The following is a 17480-nucleotide window of genomic DNA, read 5'->3' as shown; positions in this document are numbered from 1 at the left end:
TGCAGGCGCAGCTCATTTCCCCTCATCCCCCAACACTCCCTGCCCCTCCTCTTCACCCTCCCTCTTCTATCCCCTCACTTCCTCCCCTCCTTCACCTCCCCCTCCCTCTTCTTTCCCCTACCCTCAGTCACTCCATCCCACCCTCCATAAATCCTCTCCCCTCCCTACCCCCCTGACCCGTTGGGCCCCCGTTTCCCCAATGCAATATTCCACCACTCACCCATTCCCCAACGCAACCTGTTCCCCCAATGCAATCAATCCTTCCCACGTTGGGGGGGGGGGAGGGGGGTGTGGGGGAGGGGCATTAAATAGCGCTATTGTGTACCATTTTGGCGCAGTTCCTTGATATCACAGACAGACAAACAAGATGAGACTTTTAATGGTATATAGATATCAGACCTCCCCGCAACCTCCAACATTATAGATAAAACAATCCAAGTCTGTGCATCCTTCCCACTGTAGCTAAAACCCCTAATCCAGGCATCATTCTGATAAATGTCTTCTGTACCCTCTCCAAGTCTCCACATCTGTCCTGTAATGGAGTGAAAAGAACTACATGCCATACTCCAAATGCGACCTAATTAAAGTCCTATAAAGCTGCATCATGACTTGCTGTTTATACTCAATACAAGACCTTTAGAAGCAAGCATACCATATGGCTTCTCTACCAGTCAATCTACTTGTATAATCCATATCCATCCATTCCATGCATAACCATATGCCTTTCCAAAATTCTCCTAAATGCCATTATCATATCTGCGTTCACCACCACCACCAGTCTATCTCTTTTTCACCCAGAGATTTCTGAATGTGTGGAATTCTCTGCCTCAGAAGGCAGTGGAGGCTGATTCACTGGATGCATTCAAAAGAGAGTTAGATAGAGCTCTTAGCGCTAGTGGAATCAAGGGATATGGGGAGAAGGCAGGAATGGGATACTGATTATGAATGGCCAGCCATGATCACATTGAATGGTGGTGCTGGCTCGAAGGAACGAATGGCCTACTCCTGCACCTATTTTCTATGTTTCTATGTGTTGCCACTTTCAGGGGGTTATGCACTTGGACCCCAAGATCCTTCTGTCCATCAATGTTGTTAAGGGTCATGCCATATAATATATTTTCCCTATATATTTGACCTCCCAAACTGCAACATCTCTCACTTGCTCAGATTAAACTTCACCTGCCATTTTTCCAGCCAATTCTGCAGCAGATCTATATCCCACTGTATACTTTGACCGCCTTCCCCACAGCCCGCAACCCCAGCAATGTTGGTGTAATCTGCAAACGTACTAATCAGTATGTTCACTTTTCAGGTTGGACTATCCACATACCATTTCAAAAACACATCTTGGATACGCCTCAGACATTCTAGCCTGTCTAAGCCTTCGGCACTGAGCAAGTCTCAGTCAATATTGGAGAAATAGTCACCCACTGAGACCAGCCTGTTGTTTTGGCATCTTTCAGTGATCTGTCCACATATCTGTTCCTCTATACTCCGCTTGGTATTGGGAGGCTTACTGTACAATCCCACTAGAGTGCTTGCACCATAGATATTTCTAAGCCCTACTCATATCGCCTCAGTAGACGAACCCTCCAGTGTGTGCTCTCCAGTGCAGCCGCGACAGTCTCCCTGATTAGTCGCAACACTTCTCCACCTCTTTTGCCTCATTCGCAATCGCATCTGACAAATCTGAAAAACATCAAAACCCCAAAACATTAAGCTGCTGGTCATGTCCCTCTTGCAATCGCACTTCCTCAATGGCCACAACACCACAGTCCCAAGCACTGATCTATGCTCTGGTCATCTGTTTTTTCTACAATATTCCTTGCCTTGGAATACCCACAGGCACATTCTATAGTTGATCTGCGGAAGTTTGATCATTCAATGACATGTTGAATCTCTTTAACCTTCTAAACAGGCATGTCTCCTTTGTGATTATATCTATTTGCTGGCCCAAGACCAGTCATACGAGGGCAACTCCAAGACAGGTCAACTCCTGGAATTTGAAGCTGCTAACTCTTTCTACTGTCAACGTACCTATGAAAACTGGCACGTGGTCTCCTGATTTCCCTTTTCTGAAGCTAACGAATAGTTCCTTGGTCTTGTTGACATTGAGTGAGAGGTTGTTGTTGCAGCACTAGTCAACCACAAGTTCTAACTCTCTCCCTCATGCTGACTCTTCACCACTGGCGATGTGGCCAACCGCAATGGTGTTATCGGTGAATTTATAGATGGCATGGGAGCCTCCTGCTCTCATAGTGGCCACATAGTCATAGGTGTAGGAGCAGGAGGCCAAGTACACAGCCTTGAGGTCAGCAAGGTGGATATGTTGTTCCTGAACTGCACTGATTGAGGTCTGCCAATTATCCTGTTGCAAAGCAAAGTACGGAGTTTGCTGATAGGATTGGATGGAATGATAGTTTCGTTTTAGTTTAGAAATACAGCGCGGAAACAATACAATACAATACAATACAATTTTATTTGTCATTTGAACCTCGAGGTTCAAATGAAATGTTGTTTCTGCAGTCATACACACAAGAAAAAAGACCCAAGACACAACACAATTTACACAGACATCCATCACAGCGCATCTCCTCATCGCTGTGATGGAAGGCAAAAACTTATCTCTCCCCTGCGCTCCCCATTCCCCTCCCGATGTCAGAATCAAAGCCCCCGGCGGGCGATGGTAATTGTTCCGCGGCCATTAACGCCGCGCCGGGTGATGCAAGGTCACGCTCCGGGTCTTATTGTTGTAGCCCCCGGCGGGCACTAGCAAAGTCCCGCAGCCATTCCAAGCCGCGCGGGGCGATGATGTAAGGCCCCGCTCCAGGTACTCTTCGACCCCGCAACTCGGGCGGGAGAAGTCGCCGTTGCGGAAGCCCCAAAAAGCGGTCTCCCAGCAGGGACCCGCGGGCTCCCGGTATTACTGTCCACCAGACCTGCGGTAAGCCTCCGAATCTCCGGGGGTCGGGTCGCAGCCGAGCGCCACCACAGCTCCATCTGCTCCGAACTCGGCCAGCTCTACGATGGTGAGTAGGTCCGCAGCTCCGCGACTGGAGCCCCAGGTTGTTCCTGCTGGAGGCCACTCCACGTTGCTCAGCCCCAATGATAATGGAGACCCGACAGGGAAAAGGTCGGGTTCTTCGTGCAGGGGAAAGATTTTAAAAGTTTCCCCGTCCCCCACACACACATACCCCGTCAAAAAAAAAAAAAACTACATTGAAACGAGACAAAAAATAATAAAAAGACAGACGGACTGCAGAGGCCGCTGCGACACGAGTCCCGCCGCCCACTGGAAAAAACCCCACAGGCCCTTTAGCCCACCGAGTCCACCATGACCAGCGATCCCTGCACATTAACATTATCCTACACACACTAGGGACAATTTTACACATACACCAAGCCAATCAGGATCAAACCTGGGTCTCCGAAGCTGTAGTCAATGAACAACAGCCTGATGTATGTGTCCTTGTTATCCAGGTGGTCCAGAGTAGAATGCAGAGTCAGTGAGATAGCATCCCTTGTTGATCTGTTGGCCACCTTCAACCATTTCTGCCTATGAAAACAGTTTTAATTTATTTACTTTTCCTTGACTCTTAATTATTCTGGCATTTCTAATTAGCTTTCATAGCAGCTTTGTTGTTAAGTGAGAACTTATAGTTATTCAATTAACGGGGACCATTCTGCCTCATCCTTTCTGCCTCCTGTTCAGGGCTTTCCCATATTGCAGGGAAGTGCTCTGCATTAGATGCAATACTCACCTTGTGGTCAATTATGATTCAGTAACATTTTAATGTTCCTATTGCCTGTTTTTTTTTTTAATCATCTCAGGATCCCAGATGCTTGTTTAATTGTTTTGACTGCTACCTTCAGAGGGTTGTCCACATAAATATCAAGGTTCTTTGTTCCCACAGGAATTATGTATTTCATGTTGTTGAGACTTTTAATAATTCTTCTCACCAAAATGTATGATTTTGTCCATCTTTGCACTATGATTGATTGATGCTTTATCATCACATGTGACATGGAGTCACAGAGTGATACAGTGTGGAAACGGGACATTTGCCCCAACTTGCCCACACCAGCCAACATGTCCCATCTACACTAGCTCCACCTGCCTGCGTTTGGTCCATATCCCTCCAAACTTGTCCTATCCATGTCACAGTGACAATTTTTGCTTTGCACACCACATACACAATGTATGCAAAGAGTCGCCACGTATAGGGCACCGACAAAGTTACAAAGTGATGGCAGTTGATGCTAATAATTAATTTTAATAACTCACTAAATTGGTAATTACAGGCTTCTGTGTTAGTGTGATGTTTGATTCACCTCTACCTCATTGCGGACATTGGACTTGTCTAGAATAGCTGAGAACTATATTCTGCACTCTGTATCTTCTCCTTTGCTCTACCTATTGTACTGAGTTTAGTTTAGTTGAGATACAGCATGGAAACAGACCCTTCGACCCACCGAGTCCATACAGACCATTGTGTACCCGTACACCAGTTCTATGTTATCCCACTTTATTATCCTACACACTAGCGGCAATTTACAAAAGCCAATTAACCAACAAACCCTGACGTATTTGGGACGAGCATCTGTCCCCTTCCACGTGTTGGCTCATTTCACCAGTTTGTTTAAATTGATTGGAGGTCCATCATTATCTTCCTTACAGTTTATTGTATTTCCCAACTTTCTGCTGGCCTACTTCTGTCCTCATCTGTCAGTTTAACAGTTTATAATAACCAGACGATGCCTTGCACAAAGTGAGTTTGTGGGAACAAAGCTCGTTTTCCCATGCAGGCCAGTGTGTTTCTCATATGAGCATCAGCTTTGCACTTCACATTTGTTAATCTTTAACTAATAGCATGGTTGCACAAGATAACTTACAATCATTTTAAATGTTGGTGGTTTAATTAATAATTAAAACTTTTATTGGTATTTTAATCATCCTTCAATAGCCAAACTGCCGCTAAATCCACATTAGAAAATCTTTTGCGTATAGTCTTATCTGATTTACATCTCATGATTTTCTTTCTGTGTCATTTTTGTGGGATCTGGGCACTCGTGCCAAGGTTCTCAGAGGTACTTGGCCTTGAGAAGGTGGGGGTGTCCGACATCCTCTTAATTCACTGCAGGCCTGTTGAAAGTGCATTCACTCTGCTGGACACAAAAAGCTGGAGGAATGGGCCCATTCCTTCTCTCCAGAGATGCTGCCTGTCCCGCTGAGTTACTCCAGATTTTTGTGTTAATCTTTGGTTTAAACCAGCATCTGCAGTCCCTTCTTACACATTGACTTCGCTGTTGGGCAGGGAGTTCCAGGATTTCAACTCAGAAATATCGGTTAGCATCATTGAGTGGAAGCTGCATGTGATGGTGTTCTCACATGCAGGCTTGCTAAAAGCACACACTGGCTTGGGAGGCATTGTTGATTATCCTGTGTAAATAACTACTGTAGATGCTGCACATTGTGTGTTATGGTGATGGGAAGGACTGGATAGCATAATTGATGGGGTGCCAATAAAGCAGGCTACTTTGTCTGAAATGGATTTGAGCTTCTTGAAAATAATCAAGAAATTTGAGGTGGGAGTTGGCGAGCAGCCATTTGGAGAGGAGAGAAACCATTTATGAAAACTTGGCAGGAGAGTTGAGAGAAAGAGCTGTTTCTGAGTTTTTTTCAAGGGAATGAGGGTCATTTAGAAAGGATATTTGTTTGGCTCAGGAAGATGCAAAGCAGCCAATATAAGGAAGGGAAAGGTTTGTGGAGCAGCTTATTGAGAGCGGCAGTGTTGGGAGAGAGGATGTGTTGAGATGAAGTTAGACACAATATGCTGGAGTAACAGAGACTGAATAAGGTCTCGACCCAAAACGTCACCCATTCCTTCTCTCCAGAGAAGCTGCCTGTCCCGCTGAGTTACTCCAGCATTTTGTGTCTATCTTCGATTTAAACCAGCATCTGCAGTTCTTTCCTATACATGTTGAGATGCAGTGCTGTGTTTGAGGATAAGTCTAGTACTGAGGCTTTGGCTCAAGAGGGTTCAGTATGAAGGTTGAGCAGGAGATAATGCCACGATTTTTTTGGGGTAAAACTGTATGGAACTGAATGTTTTTTCAATGTACACAATCCTGCAATAAGTGTGTTCAGATCCTCTACGACACCTACACCATAGGTACCATAGATGTGGCAGGTGGGACAGTGGAATGCACCTCCTGCAGGGTGTTGGAAGTCGGGGAGATTGCCAGTGGCCTGAGAACTACATCTGCAGCCAGCTGCAGCTCCTTACGGACGGACCTCAGAATTATGTGTGTGTGTGCGTGAGTGTCATTGATATGAGTTGCAGTGATATGGTCACACCTAAGTTTAGGCAGGAAGTAGATGAATGGCCACCAAGCGAGGGAGCAGGAATCACCGGGGGCCACACTCTATGGGGCTATGCAACCGGCCACCCCAAGATCGTGTTGGGAAATGATCCTGAACAGATGGCTGGTGTTTCAGAGGAAGAACATTTTGTAGATAGTGATCACAACTATATAAGTTTTTAAATTATTTTGAATAGGGCGAAGGCTGGACCCTGCGGGAAGGTACTAACCTGGAGTAAGGCAAACTACAATGTAGTTTAGACTGGAGAGGAGTTAATGTTGTTCCTTTATTTAACAAGGGAAATAGAGAGAATCCATGGAATTATAGGCTGGTGATCTTCCCCTCTGTGGCACTTTGGGAGGTCAAGTGTAAGGGGAAAATATATAATTAATGGCATGACCCATAAGAGTATTGATACACAAATGTACCTTGGGATCCAAGATTACTCCCTGACAGTGGCAACACAAGTCGATATCGTGGTTATGAAAGCATATGGTAAGTTTGCTTTCATAGATCAGGACATTGAGAATAAGAGTCAGAAAGTCATGATGCAGCGGCTTTGGAAAGGGTACAGAGGAGGTTTCCCAGAGTTCTGTCTGGATTAGTGGGAATTAGCTACAGGGAGTGGTTAGACAGACTTGGATTGTTTCCTCTGGCATGCTGGAGGTTGTGGGGAGATGGGATAGAAGTATATGAAATGCAGAGGTATGGATAAGGTAGAAATTAGAACCTTTTGCCCAGGATGTTGAAGAGTATTCCATCACACTCCTAACCTGCACCTTGGTGACAGTGGAAATGCTTTGGGGTGTCATGTTGTGAGCAACTTACCACAGAATAGCCAATCTCTTGTAGCTAGGGTATTTATGTTGCAAATGGGGACCCCCTTAGGGCATCGGTGGTAATTCTATTGAATGTTAAGGATAACTAATTAGACTGTAGGAAGGGACTGCAGACACAAAAAGCTGGAGTAACTCAGTGGGTAAGGCAGCATCTCTGGAGAAAAGGAATGGGTGACGTTTCGGTTCGAGACTCTTCTTCAGATTCTGTCTTGTTGGATATGATCATTGCCCGGTAACTCTGTGGTATAAATGTGACTTGGCCACGTTAGAACATTATTTGGGTCTTGCTGCACTCATGCTTGGCCTACTGTATTTGCCAAGAGTAATGAGTTAATTTTAACATTGTGAAACCATCAACGATCATGTTTACTTTGGATACATTGTTGGAAAACAAGTCATTGATGAAGGAACTGAAGATAGCTGGGCCTCGGGCTTTATTGTGAGTAACAGCAGGAGTGATAGCTTGAGATTGGGATGATTGATTCCACCAACCTGAACCTTCTTCCTTTGTGAGTTGATGACTCCAGCGTGGCTGCTGTTTTCCCTTGTTGGCCATTTGACTTCTGTTTTACCGGAGTCTTTGTACTTAATACTGTAGGAAGAATATCATGGAATTGGAAAGAGTGCAGATGAAATTTACCAGTATGTTACCGGCATTTGCAGGCTTGAGTTATAAGGAATGGTTTAATAGGCTGGGAGGTTTTTCAAGTATAGTCGACTGAACGGTGATCTTATCGAAGTGTACACAGTCTTGATGGGCATGGATAATGTGAGCACACCATCTTTATCCCAGGGTAAAGGATTCTAAACCTAGAGAGCACAGACTTAATGTGAAAGGGAGAGATTTAACAGGGAGCTCGGGGGAAATTGTATCTGTATCTGAAACAAGCTGTCAAAGGAAGCGACGCAAACACATACAATTCTAACTTTCAAAAGACATTTGGACAGATATATGGATAGGAAGGGTTTTGAGGGAAATGTGCCGAATGTAGGCAAATGGGATTAGATTAGATTAGATCCTTTATTTGTCATTTAGACCTTTCGGTCTGAACAAAATGTCGTTGCCTGCAGCCATACATATAATAATAAACAACAAAACACACAATAAACACAAATTAACATCCACCACAGTGAGTTCACCAGGCACCTCCTCACTGTGATGGAGGCAAAAGTCTTAAAGTTACTGTCTCTTCCCTCCTCATTCTCCCTCTGCGCTGAGGCGATATGTTGTTACCCCACCGGGCGATGGTAGTCAGTCCCGCGGCTCAACCAAACTCCGCGAACGGGCTGGTTCAAGCTCCGCGGCCCTGGATGGTCGAAGCTGCCGCCCTCCAGTCCAGCGGACGCAGCTGTTGCCGCGGGAGCTCCGGAAAACAGGCACCAGCCTGTGACCTGCGAGTTCCCGACGACGTCGTCCACTGGCCCGCGTCGGCGCCGCCGGAACGCCGCCTCAGCCACTGGAGCACCGCCTCAGCCACGAGCCGGGCCGCCCTCACCGGAGCGCCGTCTCAGCCACGAGCCGTGCCGCTGCCACTGGAACGCCGGAACGCCGCCACAGCTCCGAATTCTGCCAGCCCTGCGTTGGTAAGACCTGGCTGGCTCTGCTTCCAGAGCCTCAAGGTCGGTCGCAGTTGGAGGCCGCCAGCTCCGCCATTAGGTCTCAGTGCAGACGGAGGCAGAGAAGGGGGATACGACAGAAAGAGTCGCATTCCCCCGAAGGGAGAGACAGAAAACCATGTTTCAGCCCCCCCCACCACACATAACACAACCTAATAACTAAAATTTGACTAAAACAAGACAAAAAAAACAACAACAAAAAAGTAAAGACAGACAGACTGCAGGCGAGCCGCAGCCGTTACACAGCGCCACCACTTCTTTAGCCCAGAATGCCATCTTGGTCGGCATGAACAAGTTGGTCCGAAGGGGCTATTTCCAAGCTGTCTAGCTCTGTCTATGATGCTATTGTCGGTAAAATGAGTCAACTTAAAGTTGCAAGAATCTGTAGAAGCATTTCAAAAAAAGGAGAGAGAGAACTGGGAACTATTTGCACAAATCTTTGACGGTGTCTGGACAAATTGAAAAGTTGTTTAAAAAGTCATATTGCATTATCAATAATGTACATAGCGATGTAGAGAACCAAAATAAGGAGGTTTAGTTGAGCCGCTGCTGCACATTATTGTGGCTGCAACCCGAATATTATGTCCTGTTCTGATTACTTTACTGCAGGAAGGCTTGGAATGAGTGCAGACAAGATTTAGTATGGTCTCAGGAATTAGGTATTTTATGCACGAGTAGAAGCAAAAGCTGAGATTATTCTCTCTGAATGGTGAGAGAACATTTGATTGAAGATTTATTTTTATAAAGCAGCACTGCACAATGGGAAGGAGGTGCAGCCTGGAACACTACCGGTAATACTAGGTTTAGGTCACCCATGGATAGCGTGGAAGTAAAACTGGCCTTCAAGGCAATGCTTGGCCTAAGCCTTGTAAGGAAGTAGAGGTGTTGGTATGCTTTCTTGGTTGTTGCTGCAATAGTTGTGCTTTCTTGGTCGTGGACAGTGAAGAAGCTTATCTCAAATTCCAATTGGATCTTGATCAAACTGGGCCAAAGGCCAAGGAATGGAGATAAATCTGAGGTGTTGTATAAACACTAAATTTTCACATAAACTACTGGGTAGTGTTGTAATACAGAGATACCAAGGGAGGCAGATGCATAGTTTCATGAAAGTGGTGACGCCGGTAAACAGGGTGGTGAAAGGTACTTTTGGAATGCTTGCCTTCATTGGTCAGGGTATTGGTACAGGAGTTTTGGTATCATTGAAACGGAGTGTTTGAGATGTAAGGAGAGGCTGCATCTATTGTCCCTGCAGCATTGAGGGTTGTGCGGAGTGTATAGAGGTTTATAAAATCGTGAGGGGCAGAGATAAGATGAATAGCCGTAGTTTATTACCGGAAGAGGGAATTCTAAAACTGGAACTAGGTTCCTGAAGACAGATAATCAGACCTTATATGGTTGCAGGGGAAGGTGCCTGGGGAGCGGAGGGGAGGAGGGTGTGGGGGGGGGGGAGGGGGGAGCATTGACTTTCGTTAATTTGCCAGCATTCACAGAGCAAGAAAAACCAAGCTAATTGCACCTAAAACAGCTATTAAAATGAAGGCGGTAGCTGGACAGCTCATTTAGAATGAGCTGTCTAGCTTCTGTGAACGGACAGTTTGTGAAGACGGCAGCAGTTGCTGGACAAAGGGTAAGAAGAACCAGGGGGTCTCACCTTCCGCGCCCTCAAGGTCAGCTGCGGGAGGAGGTCCCCGGGAAACAAGGGCTGAAGAGGAAGAGGCGCGGAGAGGGACATCGGTTGGTGGGACGACAGCATGATGGCTGCAATGGGCCTCTGTGGCCAGCTGCAGCAAAAATGGCACCTCTTGCATACGGACTCAGGGGATGGTCTGTACATTCTGTGCTAACTGGGGTATTGTGCTTATGTACGGGGATAGTCTTGTTGATGTTGTATGCACTAAAATGTATATCACTGTACCTGGTACACGTGACAACAAAGGAATCGTTGAATCATTGCTTTCCCCCCCTGCCCCCCTCATTAAATAAAATGTGTGAGGATTTGAAGCCAGGTTCCAACTTCTGATTTATAGCTTTTTAGTTTTCCACCTGAATCTTCTCCTCTCTTCTTCAGTACTCAAAGTTCCTCCAAGTCTTCATTTCCCAAGCTGACACTCTCTGTTCCGTGGATCCCTACTTGCTGCTTCAGACCATCCATGTGCATTTGCAGCGTTTTACAGTTACATGTGTTTCTGGCACAAGGTGGTGTTTGTGGTCCACATGAGCTGCCTCTGCTCACCACCCACTACCCCGATCCTGGCCTCATTTAGATCGATCAGCTTATCTTTCTTTTCCTTCCTCCTTAAATGTATTTATCCATTTCACCTCAACTACTGGTCATGCAGGCTATTTAAAATGCAATTCTTGTCGATTAATTCTTAAACTGGAAATTAACTAAAAGATTTCAAGATTATGCTGTTTTCTTACAGATTAAGAAAATGTATGTCATTTTGATCTGGACAATCTTTAGCCCGGGAGCAAGTGTTTGATGTCCTGATATTCTCTGATACATTGATCCAAGCACTATAATCTCTTTGATATATCCACTTGCAAAATGAGCTGTGAATATTTTCACTATCCTGCATTCAAATATGGATGATTTGGATTTTTCAAAGAGTTGAAGTTAAGATTGAGCAGGCTTGTTTGCTATGTTTGAATGCAGTTACCAGATGATTTGGTATGACCCTTGGCATTCCTCTATTGTGGAAATAGTAACTACAGATGCCGGTTTACAAAAAGCGATATGAAGTGCTGGAGTACCTCAGCGGGTCATGTAGCATCTCTAGAGAAAGGGTCCAGACCCAATACATAACCTATCCATGTTCTTCAGAGGTAGCTGTCTGACCCACTGAGTTACTCCAGTATGACATTTTTCTATTGTTCAATTCCATTTACGATACCTGAGAATATATGGCTGTCGGATTAATTCTGCATTGTTTGAAATTAAAATAAAATGTATTATTTTAACACCAAAGCAAATTTCATTTCATCCTGAAAGTGAATGTTGGGTGTTCAGTTTTTAAAGCATCTTTTATTTTGATAGGTTTCCAGGTTGGCCGGTGTCCTGGTCAAACATGGAGTACAGAAGGGTGATCGAGTTGTCATTTATATGCCAATGATCCCTCAGGCAATGTACACGATGCTGGCCTGTGCCAGAATTGGAGCCACGCACAGTCTGATATTTGGCGGCTTTGCATCAAAAGAGCTTGCTACCCGCGTGGACCATGCTAAGGTAATGTGCATCATAAAATAGAACAATGTTGGACAATCAATGCAGCACATACTGTATGCATGAGCTTGGAATTGCAATCCGAGCTAACATGGACCTAACGTGTCGGAAGGAACTGCAGATCTACTTTACATTGAAGATGAACAAAAAAATGCTGTAGTGTCTAATATCTGAAGATATGGACCTATGTAGCAAGTTACTTCAGAGACGTGATGTGAAACAATTTTTCATTGTCACAAAATAAGATATTATGGTAAATGATTACAAAGGAAGCAGGGAGTTTGAGAAGCAGTGGGATTTACGGAGGTGGTCCCAGAGCTTGCGATCTTGACAGCTGATTGAAAGTGGTGGAATGATTAAACACTGGTTTAGCTCACAGGAGTGTTCAGAGGGCAATATAGAGACAGAAAGGGTGAAACCATGGGAGAATAGGAGAACAGTTAGAATTTAAAACAGGTAGCCAATGCACTGTAAGTCAACAGCTGTAAACAAGCAGTATTTAGATGAGTGAATGTGCTGTGGTTGGGAATTCACCTTGTTTATGATGAGTAACTAAGGGTGGCAGATCAAGAATATAGAAACAAAGAACTGCAGATGCTGGTTTAAACCAAAAATAGACACAAAGTGCTGGAGTAAATCAGTGCGTCAGGCTCTGGGGGGAAAAGGATGGGTGACGATTCAGGTCGGAACCCTGCTTTAGTTAACTCTAGAGAAAATGCAGTCATGGATGAAAGCTTCAGCAGCAGCACATGATTTGATGATTGTCAAAGTCGGGTGATGAAGTTGAGATGGAAATAGGCAGCATTAGTAATGGTGTTGATGCATGGTTCAAAGTTTTTTTTTTGGAGATGGACAGGACTGTGAAGTCTTTTTAGTCATAAGTCCATAATTTCTCGGAGTAAAATAAGGCCATTTGTTCCATCAAGTCTACTCTGCCATTCAATCATGGAAGATCTATCTTTCCCTCTCAACCCCATTACTCCATTTTCAGACAACATGAAGCATTGACCTAAAGCACTAACTCTCTTGATGGAAGAAGTCCAGAGTTCCAGCTAATTTTGGAAGCTGGCATATGTTCAAGCATTTTTCAGTGAAAAGGAATGGAGGAGGTTACATCATCGTTAGCCAAGACTTCATTGTTCTGCATTTCTTTGTCTTTAAAGGAGCTCAGCAGATTATTGCAACTATGGTTAGGGAGTTGGTGCAAATAGACAATTAGAGTGAGTGGAGATAGTACAAGGGGAAAGGGAGCAGAAACAAGAGAAACATAGGTGGATAACAGCACTGCAGGTATTAGAAACATAGAAAATAGGTGCAGGAGTAGGCCATTCGGTCCTTCGAGCCTGCACCGCCATTCAATATGATCATGGCTGATCATCCAACTCAGTATCCTGTACCTGCCTTCTCGCCATACCCCCTGATCCCTTTAGCCACAAGGGCCACATCTAACTCCCTCTTAAATATAGCCAATGAACTGGCCTCAACTACCTTCTGTGGCAGAGAGTTCCAGAGATTCACCACTCTCTGTGTGAAAAATGTTTTCCTCATCTCGGTCCTAAAAGATTTCCCCCTTATCCTTAAACTGTGACCCCTTGTTCTGGAGTCACAGTTTAACGATAAGGGGGAATTCTTAGAGGTTTGACAGTAGAAGTGAGGGAAGTAGCAGAGGCAAAGAGCAGATGGTTTCAGTCACGATGATTATGACGCCCACGAGATCCTTGCTTTGAAATTTGGTGATGGACATTTGTGCAATAAATAATCAGTTAAAATCTTTTAATTGCAGGAAAATCCAATTCTGTGAAATCTGAAAGTTGCACATTATTGTCTATTTTGCTATGTCACTTTTTTGTTGGCTGCACAGCAAGGAAATTAGCTCTTTAACCCACCAGGTCCGCACTGGAAATCGACCATACATTTACAACCATCTTAGACTAAGCCCTTTTAAAATTCTCCACCCCCACCCTCCTCGTGATTCCACCACTCACTTATGCAGTCAGGGCAACTCGTATAGCCCAACTAACCTCGCAAACTGCATCCTTGGCAATGTGGGGAGAAGCTGGTGTGGTCAGCGAAATCCATGCAGACAAGAGGAGAATATGAAAACTCCACACTGCCGGCAGAGCAGGCCTGGATTGAATCCAAGTCACTGGAGCTATGAGGCATACTGCCCACAAATTGTTGCTGGTTACTTCCCACAAGAACTCAATTACAATGCCAACAAGTACACTTTTTTTTCTTTCTTTGGGATCAGGGATACAAAGAAAGGCTTGACAGTAGGGTAGGAAATGTTCCAACTTGCAATGTTTTGTGAAGCAGCAATAGGATTTAATAGTGCTGGAAATAGTTTTGGACTTTAGTAATACTGACAAGATGTCTTGTGGAGGTTGGTAAGGCAGGAAGGCTGGATCTGACTTTCCTGGTCCAAAACATCAGATACAGCCTGAAAATAGGCTCTTCATCCCACTGATTCTGTGCCATTCATCAATCTCCCATTTTTACATTCATTGTACCCTAACTCATTTTATTCTCCCCATATTCACATCAACTCCTCCTACCAGATTCGATTACTTGCCTACATACCAGGAGCAATTCACAGCGGCCAATCAAGCTATGAATCTGCACATCTCTGAACTGTGTGGAACACCTGGAGGAAACTCGCATGGTCACAGGGAGAATGGGCAATACCACTCGGAGAGCGCCAGAGGTTAGGATCAAAGCGGGCTCTCTGGAGCTGTGAGGCAGCTGTACTGCTGTACAGGCTCACTGTAAACAGGAGATCATCCTGTTTGGGCGGCACGGTGGAACAGCGGTAGAGTTGCTGCCTTACAGTGCCAGAGACCCGGGTTTTATACCACCTACAGGTGCTGTCTGTACAGAGTTTGTATATTCTCTACTCCCACACTCCAAAGACGTACAGGTTTGTAGGTTAATTGGCTTCTGTAAAAGTTGTAAATTGTCCTTAGTATTGTAGGATCGTACTCGTGTACGGGCATTGCTGGTCGGCACAGAATCGGTGGGTTAAAGGCCTGTTACCACGCTGTAGCTCTAAACTAAACTAAATCCAGACTTCGTTGCTCATATCGTATTCATACCAATCTGTTCAATCTGTGGACCCATCAGTCCTGAGTTGCCTCCCTGCTTAACACCTGGGGTTTAAAATTATTTTACTTGTTTTCAAATTGCTCACGATATCTGTAATCTCCTCCATTTTGTAATGTTCTGAGACATATGCTCCTCCAAATTTGGCCTCTTCAACAATATGAAATGAATTCCTTACAATTGTCATTGCTCTAAGCTGCAAAGATCGCAACCTGTAAAATTCCCTCCCTGACATTTTTATTGTTTTACACACTACATTTAAATTGCTTCTCTCTCTCTGATCAAACATCGGTTGTCTTGCACGGTTTGTGTTTAGCGTTGGTTATTATTAATGCTTCTCTGAAGCATGTTGGAGATTTTGCTGTGCCAAAAGGGAACATAGAAGGTAGGTGCAGGAGGAGGCCATTCGGCCCTTCGAACCAGCACCGCCATTCATTGCGATCATGGCTGATCGTCCCCAATCAATAACCCGTGCTTGTCTTCTCCCCATATCTCTTGATTCCACTAGCCCCTAGAGCTCTATCTAACTCTATCGAACATTAAATACAAATTGATATTATTTGTGGTTGAAGTTGTTTTGTTTAAAAAAAGGCAGCCTCCATTCTCTGAATCACATATGTTTCATCACATTGCAGCCAAAACTGATTGTGACAGCATCATTTGGTATTGAGCCAAAAAGAAGAATAGAATACATACCATTGCTGGAGAAAGCTTTGGAAATCGCTGAACACAAGCCAGATAAAGTCATAATCTACAATCGCCCTGGTATGGTGAGTATTGAATTCAAGCCGTTTGTCATTTTGACATAAAACCCACATCTCTGAAATCCTCTTCTTAGATAACAACTTTGAGTTGAGGAGTTTAGCTTATAGTCACGCGTACCAAGGTACAGTGAAACGCTTGTGTTGAGTGCTAACCAGACAGTGGAAAGGTAATACATGATAACAACTGAGCCATCCACAGAGTACATGATGAAGGGAATATTGTGAATAATATTTAGTGCAAGATAAAGCCAGTAACGTCCTATCAAAGATAGTCCCAGGGTCTCCACTGAGGTAGATAGTAGACCAGGACTGCTTGTTGGTCGGATGGTTCAGTTGCCTGATAACGGCTGGGAAAAAACTGTCCCTGAATCTGGGGTTTGTTTTTTCACATTTCTATACCATTTGCCTGATGGGAGAGGGGAGAAGAGGGCATGGCTGGGGTGCGACTCATCCTTGATTATGTTGATGGCCTTGCCGAGGCAGCGCAAGGTGTATATGGAGTTATTGGAAGGGTGATTGGTTCACAATTCTCTGCAGTTTCTTGCAGTCTAAGTTGGAGCTGTTCCCAAACCATGCTGTGACGCATCCTAATAAAATGCTTTCTCGGGTGCGTCTGTAGAAGATGGTGTGAGTTGTTGGGGTCATGCCGAACTTCCAAAGCCTTCTAAGGTGTGCTTTCTTGTCCTTTCTTCAATATGGGTGGTCCAGAAGAAGTTTTTGGTGATATTTACTCCTAGGAATTTGAAACTTTCAACCATCTCTACTTTGGCACCATCAATGCAACTGGGGTATGTGGACCGCTTCACCCCCTGAAGTCGATCACTATCTCCTTTGTCTTGCTGACATTGAGAGAAAAGTTGTTATCTCTACACCAGGTCACGAGGTTCTCAATCTCCTTCCTGTACTCCATCTCATCATTATTTGATATCCAGCCCACAATGGTAGTGACGTCTGAGTTTTATAAATTGAATTAGATGTGTACATGGCTGCACAATGGTGGGTGTACAAGGAGTAAAGAAGGGGCTGAGAACGCATCCTTGAGGAGCACCAGTGTTGAGGATTATCGTAGAGGATGATTTGTCCTGTATCGTCATTGATTGGGGTCTGTTGGTCAGGAAGTCAAGGATACAGTTGCAGAGATGTGTTTCGACTCCAAGTCCCTAGACTCAAACACACAAAACAATATACACATAAATTTAACACACCATTTCTAAAAGAAAGAAAACTGCAAAAATAAACACATTAATGCAAAAATATAATTAGAAAATAAACCCATGTCTGTGGTGGTATATATAAGAGGTTGACTGCCGCTGGGGTAGGATTAGGGTTGTGCAGGTTGTTTTACGAACCTGACAGTTGCAGGAAAGTATCTGTTCCTGGACCTGGTGGTGTGTAACTTCGGGCTTCTGTACCTCTAGCTGAATGATAGAAATGAGAAAGGTGCATGGCCCAGATGGTGGGGATCATTGATGCTCCCTAGTTTTTTCAATGGGCATTCCTTTGCTATTAGATTTACTAGTACTGGAGAATGGATATTTGCTGCTTAACTAGTCCCCAAATCAGCATCTGACTGA

At 44.6% G+C, this 17480-nt stretch overlaps 1 protein-coding gene across 1 annotated transcript in view; it reads left to right on the top strand.

The window, feature by feature from the left end:
• acss3 (acyl-CoA synthetase short chain family member 3) overlaps window positions 1–17480 on the top strand; it is a 63190-nt gene that overhangs the window by 13310 nt on the left and 32400 nt on the right. The window contains exons 3-4 of the mRNA XM_033038215.1: window positions 11858–12046; window positions 15778–15912. Of these exons, the coding sequence (XP_032894106.1) occupies window positions 11858–12046; window positions 15778–15912 (324 nt within the window). The remainder of the gene's footprint in view (window positions 1–11857; window positions 12047–15777; window positions 15913–17480) is intronic.

Source organism: Amblyraja radiata, chromosome 19, assembly GCF_010909765.2.
Source record: "Amblyraja radiata isolate CabotCenter1 chromosome 19, sAmbRad1.1.pri, whole genome shotgun sequence".
Lineage (NCBI taxonomy): Eukaryota > Metazoa > Chordata > Chondrichthyes > Rajiformes > Rajidae > Amblyraja > Amblyraja radiata.
The sequence above is the reverse complement of the archived record's forward strand: the minus strand, read 5'-3'. Positions and strand labels throughout refer to the sequence as shown.